Source organism: Chaetodon trifascialis, chromosome 22 (genome assembly GCF_039877785.1).
Source record: "Chaetodon trifascialis isolate fChaTrf1 chromosome 22, fChaTrf1.hap1, whole genome shotgun sequence".
NCBI lineage: Eukaryota > Metazoa > Chordata > Actinopteri > Chaetodontiformes > Chaetodontidae > Chaetodon > Chaetodon trifascialis.
Window position 1 is genome coordinate 12,775,985 of NC_092077.1, and position 24,998 is coordinate 12,800,982.

Here is a 24,998-nt window from a genome sequence, read left to right on the forward strand (position 1 = left end):
TTTTCATCATTTGTGGAAAAAAAGTGCTCTTATCATAGCAAGTATGAGGCTATCCTTGGAGCAATGGTATATTTATAACCACGGTTGTACTCTAGAAGACATTCTCTTGATTAGGTCTCTTGTGTGTCCTTGTAATGCTGCATATTTGGGTTTGGCCATTTAGCAGGAAAAAGCAGGAATTAGCTGATTTAATTCATGTCCTCCTCCTCCAAAAAATACAAAGCTCTATTTGCAGCAAAGTTTTCCCACAGTTTGTACCTTTGGGAGAATGTTTTCCTCTAAGGATTGTCAGCTGTGGCCAGACATTTTGAGGTATATATTCTTGCAACCAGCACTTGGGTGTGTCACTTACCTCTGGTGGAGAACATGGAAGAAAACCACAGAACCAGTGCCACAGCAACAAGAGTAACCTCCTGAATAGCAAAACCTTGAAGACTGCTTTAATAGTTATGTTTTGTCTGTGTTGATATTTCTGTATTACTTTTTAAGTTCCTAGATAGAAAATGGCAATATAAGTAATGTTCACATGAAATTCAAGCTACAAAACCAAAGGTGTTCACTAATAAAACTACAAAGATCGCCATTTATACTGACGTGTGGTCGCACACATATGACGTAGTCCGCGGAGTGATCCTAGCTTGTCAGAACCATGGTCAGAACGCTGAGAGGCAGTGAACAGCAGAGGTCTAACGTTAGCACAGCTAGTCATTAGGACAGGGAGACGTTGAACTGTGAAGACGTTTTGCGGTGAACATTTCTGAAAGCAAATGTTAACTTTCGGATAGTACAGTTTGCTAGACTGTCTAGCGTTTCGGGGGCTAGCTTTCAGTTTACTTACTGGTGCTTTGCGGTGGAAATAGCAAAAATGTCGTCTCCAAGTCCGGGTAAAAGGCGAATGGATACCGATGTGGTGAAACTGTATCCTTTCTGAACATAAACAACAGCCTCTCAATCGCTGTTTAGTCAGCTATGTCCTGATGTATGTGGAAATGTGATATGAGCAAACCCTGTTTATTGATGCTGCTTGTTTGTCTTGGTAACCCAAAGCAGAAAGAGCCTTCATTGTGAATGACTGGTGTTTTTGTGTAAACAACATTTTGCTAGCAAAGCCAAGTGTTAGCTATTTCTGTCCTGCGAACCTTCAGTCGCTTATCGGGACACCAGCTAATCAGATCGGTCCCATGTCCTGCTAGCATTTGTCCAGTTCTGTATAATTGTATCTTTAGCCATAGCTAGTTAATAACGTGATTTGAAAATAATTGTAACAGCCGAACAGGCGCTAACGTTGTTCTCATTTTCCAGGAATGTCTTTCATCTTGTTGCACCACCGATAGACCTGGCAGCGGTAGACTTTTTAAAACACCTTATGGCAATTTGGTTTCTTTGTCCAGCCTGTTGTTGTCAGGGGAGTTAAGTCAAACTGCCCCTTTACACGTTGACACAGGAGCTTGTTTACATAACGTAAGGCTAACGTCAACTGAAAATGCTGCTGTCTTTTGTTCTGCTCTCGTAAAAACGTTGGCGTTGTTACAGCATGTGTAGCATTCAGGGTCTCATTAGCTTCGCTTCGTAACGTTGCTCAGGGCTTTCTAATTGTGTTATTGCATCTGCCACTTGAAATGCTACCTTGTATCGCCACTGAGCTGGCGAGCTAGTCTGCTGGGTTAATTTCAACATCAAAATGGCCACCTGATCTGTGTGTCTCACTGTACTTCAGTGTCTGCAGGCAAATATATGGAAGCCCAACTTGTATCATTTTAGACTGGTCGCCGTGTGTTGTTTTTCGAGATATTTGCATGGGAAGTGGAGCATGGCGGCTGTTTTAAGTGGTACAGCAGGTGTCATGAGCCTGCAGTCGTTGTCACTGTGGAATGCTTGAACTTTTAGGCAGCATCCAGTGTGTTCTGTTTTTCAAGTCGTTGTCACCATGTTTACTTTTGTACTGCTGATTTATGTGGACAACTTCGCTTTAGGGCTGATAGTGGGGGCTCTAAAGATGAACCAGTACTACATGTTTCCAGTCCATACGATGTTCCAGAAGAACAGTGTGAATAAGGAGTTTTGTTTTTTGTCCCAACACAGTGGAAACCAGCTTAATGATTGGGTCGCCTGTTACTAGCCGGAAACCACGAGAGGGAGGGACTTAGAACAGCTGATGGGATGGCAGTACAGCTTAGTCAAATATGGGGTTAGAACTGGGCTGGTCAAAACAAACCAAAAACAAGGGATGTAAACTTGTCCCAGCAGGGTCGACATGATGGTTAAAAAGGAAAAGTTTGAAAGGCTTGGGACTTTGATCTTTTCATTTTTTAATTAAACTGAAGAATTGCTGTAGTGTAGTAATTTTTGCTTATAAAGCGCTGTACTATATGACTTGCACAATGCCGATGCCGCATTTCATAACACATACAGCCTTATTTCCTCACATTAGAGTTGGAATATCAGTGGACTGTACATTTGAAACTGCATGGGGCTGCTATAAGTGAATACACCTCAACAAGGAGGCTGCAGCTAGCTGAATTTCTCTTGTTATTTTGTCCTGTTGCCTTTGGCATTTTGTTACAGCTTCCAGCTATCAACAGTGCTTGTTTGAGCAAGTTTATGCTCCCCCCAACTCGACTCCTCTTATGTGTAGGCTATTGCAGCCGTGACAGAGTGGTGAAGCAGACAGAACAAGCGTCTTTAAGGATTGCACCACACATGCTGCCTTGCAGTCGCAGTACACCCCCCCTCTTTCTTGAGCTACTTGACTGACAGGCAAGAGCAGGTTTGCTGTATGCCACCTGCTCAATTCCATACAATGACCTGTGTGTGTTTTGCGATACTGTGGTTGTGCAGTGGTCAGCAAATGTTAAGGGAGACAGCCATGTGTGTTTAAACGTAGATCTACGGAATTGACATTTACTGGCTCACATGGCACATGCTTCACTGCTGACTAGGCGGTCTTGTTGGGTTAAAATAGGGAGGGCTCCAGGTTACTGGTATGGGAAACAGTTCCGTCCTTCTGTTTGTGTCCCCAGAGCAAAACTAGCTGTAACAACCACCTCTCTGTGCTCCCTATTCCTGCGTCCCCCCCCTGGTGTAACCAAAACCCGAAACTCACACCGCCTTTTAGACATGAGCAGCTTCTTTCTTATGGGCTGACACTGAGAGCCCTCACGCATTAATTTGCTGCGGCCACCGGAGAGCTGCGAATCTAGAGCGGAGGCCATTAGGGGATTCATGAAAATGAATGTCAGAATGACCTCAGCATGTAGTATCTCTGGCTTTAAGCTTTGTTCTAAGCCACACCGATGGATGGCAGCTCGCTTTTAGCACCAAATGTACAGCATTTGTGTTGGCGTGCTAGTAGCCTTAACTCTCTGTACTATTTAATGATATATGTTCATGGAGAAGATGACATGACATTGTATTTTTTGTGTCCCATGCTCTTTCACACCCCTCCTTTGTAAACTTATAGTCTTGAGTGGCAAGAGACAGCTTGTTTATTGTCCAGTTCTTGCCAAATTGTAGTCCTAAACCTTAAATTAGTGTTCTCCAATGACCTGTATAACTCTCGGCCACTGGCTATTCAGCCTCGCTTTTGGACATGTTGCTTTAATTTTGGAACACTGTGCTCTTGAACCAGAGTCTAAGAGCATGCCATTTCAAAGCGCTTTACATTCAGCTTGTTGTGTGGGGTTGACTGCACATACTGTGTAGGTAGTTGTGCTATTATTTGCATGTGTTCGTCGTTGGCCTACTCGCTTTACAAATGCTTTCAAGCAGTAAGCTGCTGGAATTTGAGCACAGGTAGATTACAAAGGGCTAAGCCTTTTTTGAATGCTAGCACAAGCTCTTGTCGTGTCTGGCCTATGGATGCTAATGCAGAGAATTGGATGGGAACGGAAATGTGTGGAATTATCTGTACACCAGTTTATATTATGACCTGAGGAAGATAAGGCATGTTTGTTCAAATGCGTATGTGTTTCTGTGGTCACAAAAGAGGATACACATGTAATAGACTGTCAGGTTTTTCATTGAAATATATTGATTTTTTTTCCCCTTAACAAGGCTATTACTTATTAAGCTTCTCTGGCTTGTCATCTAATAGATCAGATTAAATAGCTTATGGATGCTCAAGTAAACAAACATATTGCACAATTTCTGTGACATGAAAGTGATGGAATTCAATGAGTAAAGATGTATAGGTATTCTGCTAAAAGATGTAAGGAACCTAATGGGTTCTTAATAAGAAGCAGCAGATTTTGAGACTCTCTCAAATCAGTAAGGCTCACTTTGGTCAGCTCTTTGAAAAGGCACTTCCTGAGTCACTGCTGCATTGTCCTTATGGCATGTTTATCTTTATGATAGCATGAGCCTGAAGGCCTGAGGTGTATGTTTGTTCATATATGAAATCTCATTACATCAGAGGGGCTGCTGGGACATTTTCATGTAAACAAAACTGCGTCTCCGCTGCACCTTTCAACCTTTCAATTGCTGCTAGAAGGTCTGAAAGTGATTGGATTGCAGTTCTGCGAAGCATGGCCACTAGTGAATTACATTTGAGACTGTGTGGAGTAGCTGGGAGGGATGTTGCATGCTTCACCGGCTCCAGTATCCATCATGATACCTGGTTTCAGTACCGGTGTGTATAGGTCTTCATCATTTCACTCCAAATCATCTGTTGAGTTGTGTTTCATCTTTCACCTTAGGTGGTGAGTTTGCATTTCCAGATTTACTTCAAGGATTCTTTTTTTCCCTGAAGTGACTGTTGAAGCAGCACTTGGCCTTCAGTAATCCTGATTTATTCACTTGTCCACAGTCAGGGGGTAGGCTTCGAGGGGCAGTATCCACTTCCTTCTCCTCCATTTTTTATTTTTTAATGTCTTCCCCCAATCCCTAACCCACCGTATCCCTCCACCCTCTCTGAGTGGAATACCAATCCTGAGCTTTACGTGCTCTCCGCTTGGTGTTTCAGCCCCATTGTGCCCTTGTAACATGACATCCGGACAGCATCAGCAGCGGAGTCTTTTGTGTTTTCCCGTTACAGAAGACCCTGTGACCTCCACCTCCCTCTGCTGTGTCAGACCATGTCACACAGTCACGGGCAGCTAATCTGCGGTGCTATTATTGCGGCACTGAACCAACTAGACGCAGTTTACTGTAGGGAAGGAGCCAGCAGTTTTCTGCCTGTTCCTGACTGAGAGATTAGCTGAATGAACAGAAGAATGATGAACCCATGACGAGAATGGGGAAAGCTCTGGTGTGATGATGAAGTTGCAGAAACTAACAACGTAATTTGTAATTAGGGTTTAATAGGTATAACTTTACAGCGGTGCACACAAAGAAGCTAAGACGGTTACTGAAATCATGGAAGCAGTAGTACCATTTTGCTTTATGGTGACAACAAAAATGGCATGTGCTCTAGATATAAAAGCACATGACTAACAGAAACACAAAACAGATGTGGCAATTTATACACAGTCAAATTGCATGTTTTTTGGATGGGAATGTACAATATGTTTGGTGATGGGAGATAACCACAGCCATGATTTTTCCTCTACTTAGCCTTGCTTCAGTAGGCATGACCATGCTGCTAACCTCAAAGCCCAGTTATCACTTTGAAGACCATGTTTATTGTGGCTCCAGGTTAATATTTAATCTGTAGTAAGAAGCTCAAACACATGCAAAGACTGTGTAGGGAATGGCCCATCCATGTACATACTCAGCCTGTGATGGTATGGAATCAAAAGGGATTAACTTACGGTGTCTTCAAGTCCTGGGAAAGCTGAAAAAATAACAACTAACTTCAAATGGTGTTGTTTTGTATATAGTCAAATATAGTGTATGTCTTAACATTTATATGCTGTGGTTCTTGGGCTGTGAGCGTGAGGAAATTCGGGAACAGAATGTAATTGTATAGGACCAAAAACATTTTTCTTCTATTCCCTTTTGCGTCATGCCTTGATCGTCTCTTTCTGTCAGTCTGAAAGCTCGGAAATATAACTTATTTTCTGCGTCTCTCTATCTACATCTCCTCTTTTTGTGATTGCTGAGTGTACATCCTTGTCTGCATCCATGCAGGTGCTCTTAAAAGTACGCTCCATCATCCAGCCCTAACTATGCTCCTGCTCTTTTTTCCTCTTTATTTCTTCATGAGTGAACATAAGGTAGCCTAGTACATTGTGGATGAGGCCCCCTCTAGCCCAGGGGCCCCCACCTTGATTGACAGTCCTGTTTTGGGGGTCCAGGAGCAAGGCATCTCCAACAGTAGGAGATTTGAGGCCCTCACTGTTAATCCGACAGTGCAAACAGTAACGCTTCCTGCACGCATGGCTGAGTTCCCTTTAAAAAAACAGATGGACTGAAGTTCCTCTCTTTGTTTCGCGTGATTTTTTTTTTCTGGCACTGGGAAGCTCAGTCTGCCTCTGCCACTCGCGTGCACTGCTGCTTTAATGTGGAAAATCGAAGGAGTGACGATAGGCTAGCTTCATGTTTGGTTGTACGTTGGCATATGGGCCAGTGATGCTGAACCCAGTTGTGTTCTATCTATGAAGCCTTATCAAAAAAGTGCATCCTACAGTATCCACACCCTATACTTGCCTCTATCTGGTAATCTGCCTCTGTGCGTCTGTATCAAGTTGATAAAATTAGCCATGGGTCTGTCTCTCGCTGTGGTGAAATTTGGATTTCTTAGCAGTTTCCTCAGCATGTCAGTGTTGAAATTCAAGGTTTTTTATGCCTTTACAACAAACAGCAGTCTGTCAGTAGATGTGCTCATTAAACAGTTGCCTCAGACTCAGGCCATTGTTGCTCCTGTCCCTCAGTTTTGTGATCATTAATAATCATTTTGTTTGCGTGTACATGCACGATCGCACGCATGCATACACACAGAGGCACTGTGCTATTCCTGTAAATAGACTGTTGATTTAGTCAAGGGCTGAGAGGAGGAGCAGCTGAAGGGTTCACGTTTGATTGCAGTGGGTGGGCTCTCATCTCTCACCAGAGAAGACAAAGAACGCTCCAGCTCTCACACAGGGAGGTAGCCATCAGCTAACAGAATGTACCCAGGCCTGTATTTAACGGAAACCAAATCTGCTTTGCAATATAATTGGAGTATCTTGGGTTTGCTCTTGAATATTGAGCTGAGCTATTTAATTTCATTTTTATGTATATATTTATTTTTTGGCCGCTAAAATATAAAAGTGGTTTATATTGTTTCGCTGCATGTGCAAATTGTGGATTGTGAAGACAGCTTCTACATTTATGTGAATTTTCAAAGCAGCTCTCAAAGCCTCATGTCTAGCTGAGCTGAGAAAACATTTTCAACACTTATGAATGAGACCTGGTGAAATGTAAACAAGTTCATCGTGCTGGTCAACCTTTTATGTAATCGCATATCAAGTTTTTTTGTGGACTTTTTTGTTTGCTTCGCAGTAACTGCCGTAATTACAGTTGGAGCTGTGATCCCTTGTTTTATCATACGTTAACTGGGTTAAAATTCTACATGTTGAGCCTTTAATTTTTTAAAGCAGAAGTGGAACTGTGGTATTCAGAGTTCGCTTATTGTCCATCCACCATCCAGTGAGTGAAGCACTTCACAGCTACCAGACATTTACATGTGGATTTCAGTGAGTCTGGCCTTTGGGGCCCGATGTCCATTGATATGTAAAACCTGCTGCAAGGTTTTTCTTGAACACAGACTGCACATTCTCCGAGTGCTCATCACTATTTAAATACTTTATGTGTTAGAATGAGCTGAGCATGCCGAGAGCACAGTTTAAGTCAAGCCCTGCTTATAACGCCACACTTGAAATGTTGAAAGGATAGTTGTTAATTTTGATTTGACGTTTTGAACCAGATTTCAGGACAGAAATGGGGAATGCGTCTTTGTTCTTCTGTAACACAACCAGACCTGTGACCTGTCCAAAGTGCAGCATGTTAACATACACTGTTTGACTCTTCAAACTTGAAAAGCTGCAGATAAATAGGTTTGATAAGGCAGGAAGCTGTCCAACTTGATTCCATATAAGTGACCCAGTTTTCAGGAGTTCCATAAACAAAACCACAACACATACTGTAACCTGTGAGAGAGGCCAGTCGGAAGGAAAAGAGTATCAGCAGCATAGATTAAGCCTTTTTACTCACAGTTGAGGTTCCTATGCCCTGTCAGTTCACTGAACTGAGTGCATACCAAGTGCTGTGGCACATTTCTCATTATTAGCTTAAGCCTTATGACCGAGCATAAGAATTTGAAAACTGGCCATCTGACTAAAATGTTTTATTTGATTTAACTGCTGTCCATTTGGTTTCCTAAGATAATTTGTGAGGCAGCAGTAGTTGGCAAAGTAATGAATGAACGCGAGGATAACAGGCCTGTTTTGTTCAGGGTTTAAGAGATCAGTGGAGCTTTTTTTGGTATTTTTACTGATATGCAAAGGTTAAAGTAAGTTGATGTGCCTCATGTAATGCTTTAAAAATCTTGACCTAAAGAAAGCTGGTTGTCCCCCCCCATCCCTTCATAAGTTTGTTTGTGGCCAGCATTGTTGATAACAGAATATATTGTGTTTTTATAGCGTGATGGTGAGCTTTATCAGTTATTTTAGCCTAGCCTTTGAAGGATTAGATCATTTCTTGTGGCTAATTCATTAGTTCTGCTTTCATATTGAGAAACAATCACATGTGGAGTCGGTTTCTAAGTATGTTGTATTAAGATTATTAAGACCTTAGTTAGCTGAAAAGGAGATCTCTCATATCTCTTGTGGGACATGGGCAGGAAAAGGGGGAAGTGAGAATAACTGGCAGGGCCGCAGGCCTGTTGCTATCATATCAGTACACCTCTGTTCAGTTATCAGAGCCAGCTGGGGTAATCATGAACAGCCAAGACCCCCTTGCCTCATAGGAGAGCTGAGAACAACCAGGCCATACATTTACCTTGAACAAACAGGGCAAATGAGCTGTGGTTGTTGCAGAGCTCATCTAAATCAGATTTCGGACCATGAATAAGAGGCAGTATGCACAGCATTAGCTTGTATGAGTCCCTTACATTTGTGGGCACCACAATTTTCAAATCAGTCAAGCAAACATGCAAACGCTTGTTAACTCCTTACTGCACCATTTGTTCATAATGTAAAGAACCCTAAGCCAGTGTGACCTTTGAGTTCTGTCAAGCTGTTGATTAGCAGCTTTTCAGCTGTACCCAAATTAAAACTCCCTTTGTGAAAATGAGTATTGAGGCATCTGTTGCTCTCATTTTTTTCTCCCACACCTCTTCTCTTTAGCATTAGTCAAATATAGCTAGCTAAACTTAATGATTGTTTGTTGGCTTCACTTTGATGGAGCCCTAAAGGGCTTCTCACTTAAACCAAATCAATGGTGCAGCAGGCAAGTTGCATATTGATTGATAATTAAGAGCTTTTTAGGTAAAAAATCTACAATCCCAGCTTGGTATTGTCATAATATCAGTGTTGTAAATGAAAAAGTTGTGCTGCACCGTCTGTAGTCTGGTTCATTCTCATTTTCATCCTGTTTTAGCTCACCATGTATTCACAGTATTGTCTATGTACTCAGTCAATGAGCTGGGGTTTCATGGGGTTTCTGATGGTTGAAATGGTTAGGCTCCAAATCTGCATGCAAATTGAGTCGAGAGAATTCGACTTAATGAGCAATAAAAGAAAGTAAACAGCAGGGGGAAAATGTTAGCCCAGTGTGAGAGAGAGAGTGGAGTGGGTCAGTGGGTTTGGCTGTAGAGGAGAACGGTGTTTGTTTGGTGTTGAACTGATTAAATCGCTCTCACGGTAGGACTGTGGCTATCACTCGCTCTGCCTGCTGTGGCAGGACGGCTGCTGTGCTACAGTAGCTGCCTCTGTTTTCAGGCCGCTGAATGTTGTGGAGGTCACGCCGTAATCCTGCTTTGCTGGGCGCAGTGCACTAATACATACTAGAAAGTTTAATGCACGAACACAGGCACATTTACACACTGACAAGGATTTTGGATGAGACGGTGCACATGCATAGATAAAGACTTGTGCTGGCAGAGACTGTAAATGAGCATACTTTCTTACACTCATTCTCTCACTCACACATGCAAAATTCATTCTCCTCTGAGTCTCTTTGAATAAGGCCTCATATCAGAGAGTGGGCATTGAGCCCATATTTTGAGAAAGAAGAAGGAACAGCTTTGTTGTTTGTGTAATGTTGCTATTGACTTTGTTGCCTGTTTCATTATTGTTCTTCATTTGTACAATGCTGCTTTCTTTTCTTATTGCAAAATGTAGCTTGTTGTTTCCTTCTTTTTCCTGTCTTTGGTAGGTAATGAATATTAGCTTGTACATTTCTTTTAGTAGTCGATAGTTGCATCTCTTTTGTTGGAGGAAGCCTACACATTGCTCACACCCTGAGGACAGCTGCTATGTTTCCTGCCTTTCATCTGCAAGGCCTTTGATTGTACATTGTCGCTACAATCTGTGTGTGAGTGAGAGAAAACAAAAGGGAGGCCGCTGCCTCAGAGTTCCTCATCTCTGAAGAAAGATGTGCTCTCAAACACGTTACTCTCTGTGAAGGTTATAGTGTGTCTTCTGCCATTTAAAACAACTGAATTGACAAATCAATCATCCAATCACTATGTATGTTCTCTCTTTTCAAGACAATACCAACTGTTCAGAGCAAACAAAAACTTACTGCTGTCAGCATGAATTTCATCTTATGTAGATATGCAGCAAGGCATTTCGCTTGTCTGAAACTGAAACTGAAACTGAAGCAGTATTCCCTAGTGGCAGGACATGACATAAGAATTTGCCTTGCTTCTGATACAGGGTAATTCATAGCCTCAATCCTCCTCAATATACTTGCCATATTTTTTATATGCGGCTAAATTCTGCAGTAGGCAGTCTTTTGGAGTGATTACATGCCAACATACACAGTCTGTATGTACAGTTAGTAAATGTAATGTGGATCATTCTCAGAGTTTGACAAGGGGTAATGTCAACAAGGACTTTTACAGCAGTAACAGACACACTTCATGATGTGGCACGCAGCATAGGGGACTTTCCTGTAGTGACAAATTCAGCTGAGCTTGTGTTGCAGTATGAAATGTGGAGATAACATAAGGTCTGGCTTTATGGGACTGCACTAAAAGCAACCTGAGAAACTGTTTCCCACATCTAACCTGCTACTCTGCTTTTTTAATTGCCTTCAAATTACGCTTAATGTTTGCACAGCTTCTTTTGACTGTCCCTTAACATTCAATATGCCAACATTGCTCCAGCGTGAGTCTACAATAGATGCAGCTAGCGACATTAGCCATGCTTATGCCAAATTCAATAGGCTAACCTACAGAATAAACAAACATAAAGCAACTTAAAAATAGCAAAACTAACATGGTCTGAGTTAGAACTCGCTATCAATCCATCCCCGAGCTTCAGTTTTGTAGTGAATCCTGCTCTGTATTTGCCCTCAGAGCAGTCTGAGGTAAAATGATCAGCCTACACATATAGCCAAAGAGTTTTCTAGTTGTTGTGGACATTTCCATCAAGTTAATCCACTGATGTTCATTCCTTTATGCTTTGCTTCATGCAGCCAGCAGCAGAGAAATTGGCATGCTCTGCTCATAATGTTACCACCAACATCTTAGTGGTATCAGAGTGGGCGTTGTAGCGAGGAAAATAGTAGTTAAATAGTGTCACTGGGTGTAAATCAAGTTCTCTGAGTATGTGCGTAGCTTTCTACCTGCAGGTTATGGCAGCCACAGCGAAGCATGTTATTTTTAATATGCTAAAACATTTGTCACAGTATTGCAAAAACCACAACATGGCAGGACATGGCACCAGTGATAATGATGAAACCAGCACCCACCCACCCACCCACCCCTAATTCTTATTTAAAATGTCATCACGCAAAGCTGTCTTCTCAGTCACAGGTTATCAATAGAGGTGTTCCACAGGGCTCTTAATGTGGTCCCATGGTATTCTCTATTTTTATTAATAATGTCTCCGGTTTTATTTCTGATGTGTTGTCTGTACAGATGACACACATTTATGCTCTTTCACCTCTTCAGCTTAGCTTTCACCTGGTTCCAAGCAAAAGCTCTTCAGAAGAAAACTGCATGAGGGTGCTTTTTCCAATGAAGAATCTCCTGCCAATATTGACCTGTCGATGACCTGGGAATCTGAGTTGTATCTTAACTATTACGGCATACATTTTCCTCTTGAAGTCCAGATACGGGTTTTGCTCATTTTCTGTATACACACAGGCAAAATCATTATCATCATCATCATCATCATCAGAATCATCATCATCATCATCATTGGCCTGCAATCCACAGCAATGATGTCATTCACATCCACAGATCTGCCTGCCAGGCTAGATCAGCATTCACCAGGCCGAATTCTTTTCTCTCATTATCTCTGCATCGCCATCCCTCTGCCTCTCCTTTGGCATCATTCTTTGCATATTTCTTTCATTTTATTCTTCAACAGCTCACTGTTTCATCTTCTCTCGCTCGTTTCTCCCCTGTTTCAGCCCTCTGCTCTGTTGGCTGACCTTATTCTACCTTCTCTTTTTATGTTCCTCTTCCCCGCTGTCTTCTGGGGGGTTGCAGACTATTAGTGTCTTTCAGGCAGATGTCTTAGCTTTGCTTTCCCAGTCTGAAACACAAGCACTGCTTCTTATGTTCAGCCTTTGACAGTCTTCCTCTCTGGTCATTGCCTTTTAATAACTGGAAATTCTGCATGGTGTCCCTTCTGTTACTCAGTAACTTAGCTCTCTCCCCATGTCTTTGGGATTATTTGATTTGCTGCCTTTCCTGTTATTTCAGTGGAGTCTGCCCAGAAGCTCCAAGTAAAGGGATTATTTGAAGCTGTGGGTGTCAGCAGGTGGTCAGAGTATTGTATGCTGAAATGTAAATAGTCTAAACTGGCCTGAGGAGCTAGTTTGGTCTTTTTGAAACTGACTGTACATGCCTGTGTTGAACAAGATACACAATATTTGAAGGCATGTGGTCTTTTTGTGCTGATTTTGTTACTATGAAGCATTTTGGTGCTTGCTTGTTTTGTTTCTCAATATTTGAGAAGAATGAAAATAAGTCACTTATGCGTTTTTTAGATTAATTGCATCACCCGGTGGATGAAAGGAAGGAGCTGCTTTGAAACCAGCCAGTGCCTCCCTTTTACCAGACCAACAACTTCTGGCTCCAAAGAGGCAAATACTCGAGTGCAATTGACACCGCATTGTTTGACAGAGTGCTGTTTATGATTCCCCATCATGTTTGTTTTCCATACTTAGAAAGGGGTTGGTCAGGATTGGATATTTTGATCTAGGGTCAGACAGGGATAGCGGCCTGAATGGACCAGAAAGAAAACAAGGCCTGTCTAGACCACGACCATAAATGCTATTCCCTGCATATTTTTACACTTCAGCCTTTAAATGTGCTTTCTAAAGTTCTAAATCACGATAGCATTGAATTTAGTGCTTGGATAAACATTGAAACATTTTAAAGTGGCTAATTGGTAGTCTGAAAGTAGTTCTTTTAGACCTTTTCTTTCTACATAGTGTTTTAGAGTGTGAGTGTTTTCAAGCCACCATGCCATTTTATGAAGGAAGTCTCGCAGTGAGATGATGTTCACACAGGAGACTGTGTTGTTGCAGTTCAGAGCTTTCAGGGTTGTCAGAGATCTGGTGATGAGGACGCGTGTGTATGTTCTTCTGGATTGATTGGGCTCTGTGTGTCAGATTAGAAGTGTGTGTAAAAGGATATTGACCCAGTGCTATCCACAGATTATGACTTATCTATACTAATCCAAGGTGAAGGGATGGACAGAATGACGTTATGCTGGGAATGAGGAACAAATAAATGCATAACCTTAATCAAAAGGCTGTTGTTGGGAGTTAATTGTTTAAAAATTAATTATTAAGTGTGATCTGACATTTACGCAACTGAACATTAGAGCAGTAAATACCATCTTTTTCAGGCTAACGTGTAAACTTGTATCATTCTCAGCTGCTTTGTTTACACTGTCAGTGTAACTTAATGACTTCACTTGACTGGACACGCGCACTTAAAATATTTTAAAGCCCCAAATATAAAAGTAATATTAATGTGCATGTAAACACTGCAGCACATGTAGTTAAATGGTATATTCTCAATATCCTGCCTATCTAGTTTTGCTTCCATCCACTTATCTTCCTCTCATTGTTTGGCTGGCTGAGTGGCTGTTTGTCAACTCCACTCTCAGAACATCTTCTACCCAATCAAACAGCTGGGAATTTGCAGGCTCTACCAGGAACTCCTGTCTGTTTTAACAGACCTGCCAAACTCCTTCATAAGGGGGAGGGAGCTGTTGTTAACAGTGACTTGCAGTTATTTACTGGGTGGAGGGAATGAGTGCTTGGAGCTGTGGGTCTCACGGTATTAAACAAAAGACCATTGGATTAGACCATTGTGTCATGATGACATGGAAGATGGCCAGCATCCCATCAAAGAGAATTCATAGTTTTGGGATTGACCTTATGTAAGACACAGATGAGAGGAGATGGTGAGAGTGTTGACGTCAAAGCCCAAGATTGTTCTTAAGATTAAGGTTGTGACTAATGTGTGTGCAGGTTGCTGCAGCGGTTTTTAACCAGACACATCAACCAAGACCACATTCGTGTTATGAATAACCGAGGGTTTTTTTAAGGAGGACGGGGTTGGTGTGTGATTGTATTTGTGATGGTGGCGATAGATGGTAGGTGCTTAGTTATTTGTGACCTTTGACTGCGCTTAAATGAACTTACGAGTAATTTTTTTTCAGTGTGTGTAAGTAACTTCTGTTCACATCATTATCGTGTGAGTGTAATGTGAAAAGTCAGTCAGTGCAATATGAGCTACTCCCTTTCCTTTCCTCATCCCTCTCTCACATGGTCTGGCTATGGTTACACGAATGTTTAGAGATCACTAAGACCCCGACCTTTGCATTTCTGCTTGCTCGTAATGTTGCAGTCTTGTAAAGTGAACTCCTGCGACACAGTACCCCGTAAACCTGTACCCACAAGTGTCAACTGAATGTCTAAAAGGTAAATGGAAAAGTCGCATTTTGCACAGTGAAACCAGATCCTCTCTGGCTTCTCAGTCTGTATGGCCAATGTCAATTAGCCTTCAGCATAATCAGCGTTGATCCAACCCCCATTAATAGCGTATCCTTCACCCTGCCTCACTGCCCTCTTCTATAACATAATGCACACAGTCCAATACCATCCCCCTCCTCGGCATTGCTTCCCCCTCTCATGTGGTGGTGCACATCAGTAGTTTCACTTAGGTGCATAGATGTCCTGGTGAGCTGCAGAGTGTAAACATAATGCATGCACAGTAGTCTGACATGCTAGTCTGACCGGTGTCTCCTCATTGCATATGGCTAGTTGTTGCCAGCATGCTTTAGATTAGTATTGTCCTCGTGGTTCTAGTGGTCATTTATTCTGCCTCGGACTTTGCATCAAAGAGCCTCCTCGACTCCAGCAGTCAGAACAGAGAGGTTCCTCTTCTGTCTGACAATGACACATTTCCTTGCCGAAGCCAGGGATTCAGTCTGCTCTTCGCAGACTCAACCAGAGCTTAAAATAACCTCCAGTTTGATTTAACCCTTTGGGGGTCAGTGTTACCGCTAATGGGATATGCACTGAATCAGGATTGACAAGCCAGCTGCTGCTGTGTGGCATGGGAAACTTCATTTTTTTCCCATCTCTTGTAACATATACCTCCAGTGTCTTTCTCTCTCATTCTGTGATCGTTTCCCTCTCTTTCTTTTACACTTGTGTATTTTCTCTCTAAGTCTGTCTCAGCTTCAGTTTTATTTCCTGTGTTTCTTCCCTGTGCTCACATGAAAGGGAAATCATTTCTCTGTGACAATTTTGTGCCTGCGTGGAGATCAAAAATGATCAGATCGTGCATATATTATGTAGCTGCAATGTTGGATTTGCCGTATGATGCTCTGAATGAAAATAAGCGAACGTTCTTTGGTTTGTTATTATTGTAATTATATCTGTAACTGGAGTTACAGAGGAAAACACTGGGTGATTATTGCCTTCACTCACCATAATAAACTTCTCCTGTCGAAGACGATGCAGGCACATATACAGGTTTTCTACATCTCTATGTTTTGGAGGTGAAAAAAATTAAAACATAAATACGGTAGTAATCACAAGTTAAAGAGGTCAAGCAGTGTTTTTAGTACCAGATTTCTTACACTGCATTGGACTGTACAGTGGGTCATGAGCGAGCGTGGTGTTGTTATGATTATTATTCATCTCTCACACTCTAGTTGACATCCAAGCATCTGTACACCTGAATGTTTGCAGAATCTACATTATCTGCAGTCTGTTGCATGGAGAAGGTCAGATCGTTTTGAGAGTTTCTGCTCGTCTGGAAACTGTCAGAAATTAATAACCCGAATGATGAAAATTGGGCTCTTCAAAGAAGCTTGCACAACTACTAAATACGAAAAGGGCTGGAAGCTTATACTTGGCTGCTTTACGGCTTGACAAATGGACATCTCGGTTAAGTTACTTGCATGCCACTCTGGTCTGTTATCTCCACAAATGTAGCTAAGTTGTTTTTATATATCTTTTTTTTTTAGTTTAATATTGAAATGTGGCCAACATAGTAAGTACACCAGCAGTATAGGTGGTAACATACACATCTCAGGCCCTCTTTAAAGGGAGATGGCCTTCCGTACTGTGTTTCATTTGTGCTTTATGTCCAGGAAGTTAATTAGAGAGTGACAGGTGGAAGGAGGCCTGCATGGTCCTGAAGCATGGGTGAATATGTTCCACTGCTGGCTGGTGTGAGTGTGCATGATTTTTGTTGTTGTTGTTGTTGTTGTTGTTGAATCACTGACCCGCATACTTCACATTCAGTTGGGAGATATTAAGTCAACGTGCAGAATGACAAATTGGCACAAAGCTATCGATTGTCATTGAAAGTGAGTCTCCCGGGCTCGGGGTCAGAACAGAATCCAAGTGTAATTTTCCTGTATTGATTTGTTTTTATTATCTATCTAAAGCTATCATTTCTCCCTTTAGTTCTCATAGCTCTGTATGATATGAAGGAATGCTGCAGAGAGGAAAAAGGTCAGACTCTGCTCGTGTCTCCCATACAAACAAAGCATGTGATGATATGTTACACTAGACCGTGAGTGACCCTGAATATTCCTGAAGAACTGTTCATTATTGTTGTCCCTCAGGTTGTGCTTGTTTGTTCATGTGTATGCAGTCATGTGAAGACTTTGTCCTTAACAGCCTTACAGCATTGAGAGTAAGCATGAAGTCACCATCCTCAGTGGACTCAATGAATTTGTAGTGAAGTTTTTCGGACCACAAGGAAGTAAGTCTTCTCTTCTGAATCCTCATTCAGGCTAATTGTTCCAAAGAGACCATATGATTTAGATATGAAACAAGTTAAGATGCATTTATATGTGTGGGATGTTGAATTTTCACCCGTCATTCACCTCTGACCAAATGCTTTACCTTTTTAAAGCTGGTTGTAAAACCAGATTAACATTGCTGTGCAAAACTGATAATCTGACCACATCTCATGTTTAGTTAAACTCTAAACAGAGCATGAAGTAGCCATGAATGTTGTCCTGTGGGCAGCCAGCACAGGAATCTCAGTCATTCTCTTGTTAGGTGCATAAAGAGAGGTTCGTCACAGCAGGCCGGGAACGTAAAATGGATTGAAACCAGGCCTGAGGCCACAAAGTGTTAAAGAGAGGAGCCAGGCTTGAGGGGAATTTGGATGAGGAGAGTGGCCTCATCAGCAGGAAATACTCCTTTCATATGCTGTTCGCAACATCTGTCACGCTGAAACCGCTGCCACTTATGCATCAGTAAAGAGAGGATGTGGGTGTTTGACCCTGTTTATGACGCATTGAAACCGTGCCAAATAAAACGGCAATGTCGTACGTCCACGTACGTATGCACACGCTCCCGGCCATTCATCCCCAGCAAGTGTGTTTTCAGTCATCTATGGTGCTGTTCAGTGTCAGGGCGGCACATAAGGTTCCTGTTACACACAGCTATTCTGGGAGAGCATCACACACTCACACCATCTCTTCCTCTTTGATGTCAGTGTATTCTATGAAGCGATTTGGAAGTAGGGAATTCTCCAGGGCTGAAATACATTACTGCATAAAATAAAAGAAAATGGCGAAGGGAAAAGCGAAATGTGTAGCTCGTTTCTCAAGTGGCCCCGGCTCTGTTGTTGTATGTGCAGAGGAGAAAGGAGTGCAGAAAATGACGTAACCCTACAGTGTCTAAGTCCATTGGAGTGCATGAAGTATAGAGTATGATGATCAGTGGAATGAAAGTCTCTCCTCTGGCCTCTGTCATTATGTTTTGTGTCTCCTCCTCATGTACAGCACCGTATGAGGGAGGCGTGTGGAAGGTGCGAGTAGATCTTCCTGACAAATACCCTTTCAAATCACCGTCAATAGGTACGGGCTCTGCTATGTCATGATGGATTTTAAATGCCCATTTTCTGAGTTCCGCGTCACTTTTTTTACTCTGTCTTCATCTCTACCTTTGCCTTTTCAGGATTCATGAACAAGATTTTTCATCCCAACATTGACGAAGCGTAAGTTGATTTGTCATGTGTTTAAAGTGTCAGTGTTTTTGATTGGTCTCTGAAACAGTGGCAGTGTAGACTGTTGGATTATTGGACCTTAACGCTCATATAAAGCTCATCAAAAATATATTTGCCTGTTATTTTATCAGGAGCTACCATAAATTCTAGGCCATGAAATAACTAGATCTTGATATAAGCTACAGCAAATCACACAAATATTGAAGCTGGCCAAGCTCTTTGTTCCCCTGGGCCTGTTAATCCACTACTTAGAGGCCAGATCCTCTGAAGGACACGGTCCGAGGAGGTTGGCCTCTGGGAGGACCTGATGGACAGGCTGAACCTGTGCCTCCTCCCCAAATTGGGCCAGTCATGACACACAAAGGTAGAAAATAATGGTGCATTCAGGTGGTTCTCCTCAGAAAGTTTTATATTTATCACCAGGACATAGTTATGTTTATCTGTGACTGTCAGCCATTTGAATTTAACTACCTGCTTTGTCTGAACTGGTCACATGCTGTTTCACAGCTTGACATGAATCCCCTGAACTGGAACAATTGACTGCCATGCTAGTGATCTACGATATTAAGAGCTGTAAGGGATATATCACCATTGTGCATTTCTCAGCCTCATTTGCAAAGCAATGAGCCTTGCTCGAGCAGTTGACATCATCAGTGTAGGAAAGTGGACTTGAGCTGGGACGTCATTGCACACAGAGTCCCTTTGGCCTTACCCCTCTAACACTGTTCTTGGTTTCCCAGGTCAGGGACGGTGTGCTTAGATGTCATCAACCAGACATGGACAGCCCTTTATGGTGAGTAGTCCCACTGCCTGCGTGCCCATATTAAGTTTCCTCTGTGATTATGTGCGAAGAACTTGACACGGTGCCATCAACACCAAAAAGGTGACTGCGGGCCCCACGCTAGCAAGCGTGGGCACACTTGACTGTGGTGCACAATTGTCCCTAATCTACTTAGTGAGGGGAGAAGTGAACTCTAACGAGGTAATACCCTCACCCAGCAAGGTCAGAAACATTGACCTGTGAGAGGAATGATTTACTGGCTGTCAGCTGCGAGACAGGGACATGCTCACATACTCCCGATGGCAGCGATTGTACTTGCTGTTTCTCACCCGGCCACTCCTCTCAGTGTCACTGTGTCTCTTTATACTACCCTCCGTGCCCCTGTGCCCTTCTCCTCATTTCCCCATTAATTTCTCATTGCAGCCCCTCCGTGGGCTAAGATAGCTGTTGAGCAATATAAATGGCTTTACAGTAATACCCCCAGCAGATGTTTGAGCATCCGTCCCTATTTATTTTCATTGGTGTTCTGGATGTGACTCCAAGGAGAATTTTAAAGACTCACATGGTTTAAGCAGGTTGATACAGAATAAACTCAGCTTCCAGTGTTTTGATGGAAAGAGGAAAAGATTTGCTAATTGATGAGAATGCAATTAATGTGACCAAGTGAGATAGATTGGCCTGTTTTTCTCTGGAATCAATTTTGGGAATCACATTTGTGTTAATTTACCTTTGTCTGTGTGCTCGTAAAATGCTGCATATTCTGTAGTGTCGAGTGTTTGAGGGAAGAAAATCAGATTGGGCGAAACGTGGGAAGAACAGGCCAATCAACTGAGCATTGTCTGCAAAGAGTCTCTACAAAGCAAGAGGGAACAAAAGCAGCTGATTAAATTGGCTAAACATGATAATGCTGTACAATAGACTGTTGGGAAGTGTTTTCCAAACTTGAATGGACTCAGCAGTGACACCTAGGAGATGAGAGCAGAACTGCAGGCGTTCCTAGCAGGCCTCAGCTCTGAGAGAAAGCTGAGGCCTGCTAGCAGGGAGCTAGTGAAAGGGATTAGTGTGGTTGTAGTCTCTGTGGGCCAGGCTGAGGATTTTACAGTTATGGCCTTGTTGCCAGCACATACACTATACGTCTTTAATCCTCTTGTGCGGTCATCACTGACTGACATGTGTGTAAAATGATTATGGGCTTTCCCATGGCCAGTTAACAGAGGCAGCACTTTTATATTAGGCATGTAATTGGCGGAATATTGGTCGAGCATTTCTCCAGCGTCTCCCCTTTAATGGTTAGATTTGGGAGAAACCTGACGGCAACTGCTATTAAACGATCGGCAGATCATGTCAGTGCCTGATTGATCATTTCTCTCAGCTGGTAAAATCTGTCGTCTTCTTCCCCAGATCTGACCAACATCTTTGAGTCGTTCCTGCCCCAGCTGCTGGCGTACCCAAACCCCATCGACCCCCTGAATGGAGATGCAGCTGCCATGTACCTTCACCGGCCAGAGGAGTACAAGCAGAAAATCAAAGGTTCGACCTCATCAAAATCTCGGAAAAACTTGAAAGAACAGAAATATTTGTTAAGTTTTTCCTGTCTGACCATGCCCTCTGTCTTTCCCTCCGCAGAGTACATCCAGAAATATGCAACAGAGGAGGCTCTGAAGGAGCAGGAAGAGGGGGCAGGCGACTCTTCATCTGAAAGCTCCATGTCTGATTTCTCAGAAGACGAGGCCCAGGACATGGAGTTGTAGTGATAGGAGGGCTCCCCCATCCCGCCCCCACCTTTAACCCCCACAGAGACTATATTTGATTTCCTAACCATGAGAAAGCAGACTTATAATATTCATATTTAAACAAGTTGATTTTTTTATTATTATTATTACTACTAAACAAGGATTTTTATGGATATCTAGCCTTTGGTGTGTTTGACACCCCTCCCATTCTGTAGCTGTTTCTCCCTACACAGATGTCGCGATTGCTTTCACGTCCTCTCCCTGCCGTCACCGCATTTTGAAGGTGTGTCATGTAGTCGTAGGCAGGAAATGTCCCCGTGAACATCTCATTTCTTTCCTGAAATTTCACTTTTTAAAATATATACTATAATATATGCTTTCTAGTTTGACCTGAATCCTAAGTTCCTTTCTTTTTCCACAATGCTAATTGATTCTGACCGACATTTTGTTAGTCGCTCCACTACAGAGCTGATTAGGTCTTGGCTTTCCTGGTTGCACAGCTCTATAATATTATTCTGTAGTCAAGACAGTATTTTTAAGGCGCACAATCACACACGAGCACACCTTACAGAAAAATACAAAAAAGTGCAGTGCCAATAGACACTCATGAATCAACCCTGAATGCTTCCTAAGCATGTCTTTTTTAACACATTGATTGAGACATGTCAGTAAAAACAAAAAAAGCCTTTCTTTGTCGCTCAGTTTGGATGCCATGTCGACATGTTACTTCACTTTTTGTTACTTTGTTGACCTGCTGCAGCTGCATACACGAGCCGCTGTGCAGTGCAAAATGAATGCTTAATGAGGTCGAGTCTTGGAAAACAAATTAATTAAACACGTCTCAGCGCGGGGTCAGTGACAGTGTGGTGAAAAAGACGCGCTGGGTGCTTTTGGTGTTGATTTGTGGAACGTACACGAGCTGCGTAATCTGCACGGCGAAGGCAGTGGAGACGAAAGCGGCTTCGCTCTGATGCTTTTGTGGAGATTCTGGTCAGACTCACTTGGTATGATGGGAACAGAAAATAAACCAGAGCTACCCTTTAACCATCTGACCATATATGAGTTTCATATTTCATGCAGCTTGCACACGTTTGCTGTCAGGAGGCTCTTCAAACACACGAGCACCAACGTTGTCATTGTGCAGGATGCCAGTGTGCTTCTGCAAATTTCTATTGGGACTGATGGTCAAGAGCAACCTTCCAGGTCGAGAAAGAATGTAATTATCACCTATTTCTGGTGAATTTATAAACCGCCACCAAAGTCTGTTTTGATTTTAGTGAAAAGCAACAAAAATGGTCAAATGGTTATGGAGTGGATCTGAGGGGAAAAAAAAGTGTGATTTATTGAAGATTCAGGTTTGTGTAGTATCGGTCCTCCTCACATTCCACCGTTACCTGGAGTCTGCTCCAATGCATGCCCTTCATATTGGTCTGACCTGTGGTATGTAACCCGACTGCATCAACTGGACCCCCACACTTTATGTCTGTCCACCAGGATCTCTGAAGCAGATTGCAAAATAAGAGAGCTGAAAGTAAGAGTTTGTTGAGTGGGATTCATTTACCGTGTACAGATTTGGCTTCTTAACTAAAGGAAAAAAGAAAATTGTTCATTGTTGATTCAACGTGGAGAGTTGAGATGTAAATCCATGATGTGTGGAAAGAGACTGCAACTGCAGCTTTGATTTTTGGCTTTTATTTCTTGTACTTTTTTTTTTTTTCCACCCGATGGGGGGGTCAATGCGTTTGAGTTTTTTTTTTTTTTTAAATGTACAGCATCTACCTTGTACAGTGATAAGACACCTCTCTGTAGCCTCCTTAAAACTCAGTGTTGATCCCAGAGACACTGGCCAAGCGTCGCTTGTTGAGGCTAACGTGGCAGTCAGACTACCTAGAAGACCTTGCAGTAAGAATCACTGGTTGCTTTGTGGCAGATCATGGATCCTGAGCGGGAGATTCGAGGCTGAATCCTACTCGGGAGATCACCACGTCACCTCCGATCTCGACTTCTGTGCCTCATCACGACAGGAAAGGTGACCACCGAAGAAACCCCCCAAAACCATGTTTCCAAAAAGCCATGAAGGTCAAAAGTAACTAGAAAAGCACATTTTTTTCCTACTCATCCTACTTGCATTCTCCTCTTCCTGCAGTTTGATCCGGTGCAGTTTGTGATTTGACACCCACATTTTCACTCTGTGTTGCAGACGAGGGGAATGAGCCAGGGCTGTGCGGCGTTGGGTTGATTTGAGCTAACGTGCGATTGTTAGACTTTTATGGCTCAGGTTTGAAATACACTTTGGTCGTACCTTGCATTGCGATTCACATTTTCACCTAGGATGTACTGAAAGGATGGAAATCATGCAAATATATGTTAAACTGTGTTTTTGACATGTCAGGATAGTTAGCTTTGCTGGGTGTTGACTTCAACTAAACAACATATGCTTTATGGCTGTTTTACAGATAGACTTAGCTAGTTTGGTATACTTACCTGGTAAAGCATTCAATGCTCACCTGATTTTTAGTTAGTGTCTGTTGTGTGGTTATTTGTAAGATCCTCCATAGACATGCTTACTTGTCCTGTTCTTGCAGATTCAGAGTTGTACAGATGAGTGTGCGTGATTTCAAACTAGGCTGAGGGTTGACCTGTAGCGAGCCTGATAGATCTAACTGTACAGAAGTGAAAAGTGTGGTTCAGCCCCGTTCAAGAGATTGGATTTTCACCAAAACACAATTCCACGCTCATAATAATCGCCTCATTTGAACGCCGATTTGTTTTTAATTTCCAATAATTATCCGAAGAGCTTGACTGTTTAAAGCTATGGGATAATCATTGTCCCTCATCCAGCCCCTGGGGAAGTTTTGAATGTTAGCTCGGGGTTAGCTTCCCGCAGGATGCAGCCGTTTTAACTGTCGCAGAGCCAACTTTTGGGATATTCAACATGTTGAAGGCAGTACAAAGCTATGTGAATGTTTTACATGTGTTGAGAGTGTTTGTGGTGAAGTGTGTGAGCCACATCCACTCAAACTGAACAAACCTGCACATTGTATCCCCTCTCTCACAGTTGGCTTGTGTTTCCTCCCTAAGCTGCCCATACATGTGTATTTATTCATGAAAGAGACCTCTTTTTTTGTTGTTGTTGTTTTTAATCTCGGTCATTAGACGCCACTGTTGTAAGTTCAGCTAAATGATCACACTGATGACAGCTTGACCTTCATTTTTGTTTTGTTTTTTTAAGTCATCCAGATAGGAATTCTTGTTTTACTTTACATTTGTGCAGTATTGTACTTGAGTGCTGAAAATACAGTATATCCGAGTTGAGAATTGTAATAAAAAAGCACATTATGGTGCAGTGGTGCAACAGGGAACTATTGATATTTTTTGTCTTTTTCAAAAACAAGACTTGTGGGTTTGGGTCAAATCTTAGGTTTGGTTTTTCAGCATTATTTGCATCTGCTGGGCAATAAATTGATGATACACTCAGCTGTGGTGTTGCTCCGGTGAACACGACAAGCATTTGATCTTTTCAGCGGCCTCCACTGTTCTTTTTCTTTTTCACTCGGTCAATGTCAAGATAAATCATTACTGCCTTTATGTTCCAGGTTGAAGACAACCTCAAGAAGCAAAGAAATTTTCAAACCAGTGAATGCTGAACTATTTTATTTTGAGGATTATTGTGCTTTTATTTAATTTCCTTTTGGCTTTCTCCCCTCCACCTCCTCTGCTCTAAGACCACAGGTGTTCAGATAGCAGTGTCCTGACAACCCACAGATTTAAACAGCAACTGTGGTGGTGGGAGAGAAGGAGGCTCAAAATTGCAAAACTGCAAAGAAAGTTCAGTCAAACTCCCCCACACGTACAATAAGGACGAAGGGCCTCAGCTTAGCAAATGGACTGT

The 24,998-nt window shown here is 42.4% G+C and overlaps 1 protein-coding gene across 1 annotated transcript; it reads left to right on the plus strand.

Annotated features, from left to right (window-relative positions):
- Positions 1–643: 643 nt before the first annotated feature.
- On the plus strand, positions 644–21,767 carry ube2h (ubiquitin-conjugating enzyme E2H (UBC8 homolog, yeast)). Its single transcript, XM_070991948.1, has 7 exons — positions 644–918; positions 17,259–17,335; positions 18,369–18,443; positions 18,544–18,583; positions 19,333–19,385; positions 20,775–20,903; positions 21,000–21,767. The coding sequence occupies exons 1-7, from the start codon at positions 866–868 to the stop codon at positions 21,122–21,124; spliced, it is 552 nt and encodes a 183-aa protein (XP_070848049.1). The 5' UTR covers positions 644–865; the 3' UTR covers positions 21,125–21,767.
- The last annotated feature ends 3,231 nt before the right edge of the window (positions 21,768–24,998 follow it).

Coding starts and splice junctions, on each gene's coding strand:
- ube2h (XM_070991948.1), top strand. CDS start 866: ATGTCGTCTCCAAGTCCGGGTAAAAGGCGAATGGATACCGATGTGGTG. Junction 18,444..18,543: donor TTTCAAATCACCGTCAATAG/GTACGGGCTCTG, acceptor TTGCCTTTTCAG/GATTCATGAACAAGATTTTT. Junction 18,584..19,332: donor CATCCCAACATTGACGAAGC/GTAAGTTGATTT, acceptor TTGGTTTCCCAG/GTCAGGGACGGTGTGCTTAG.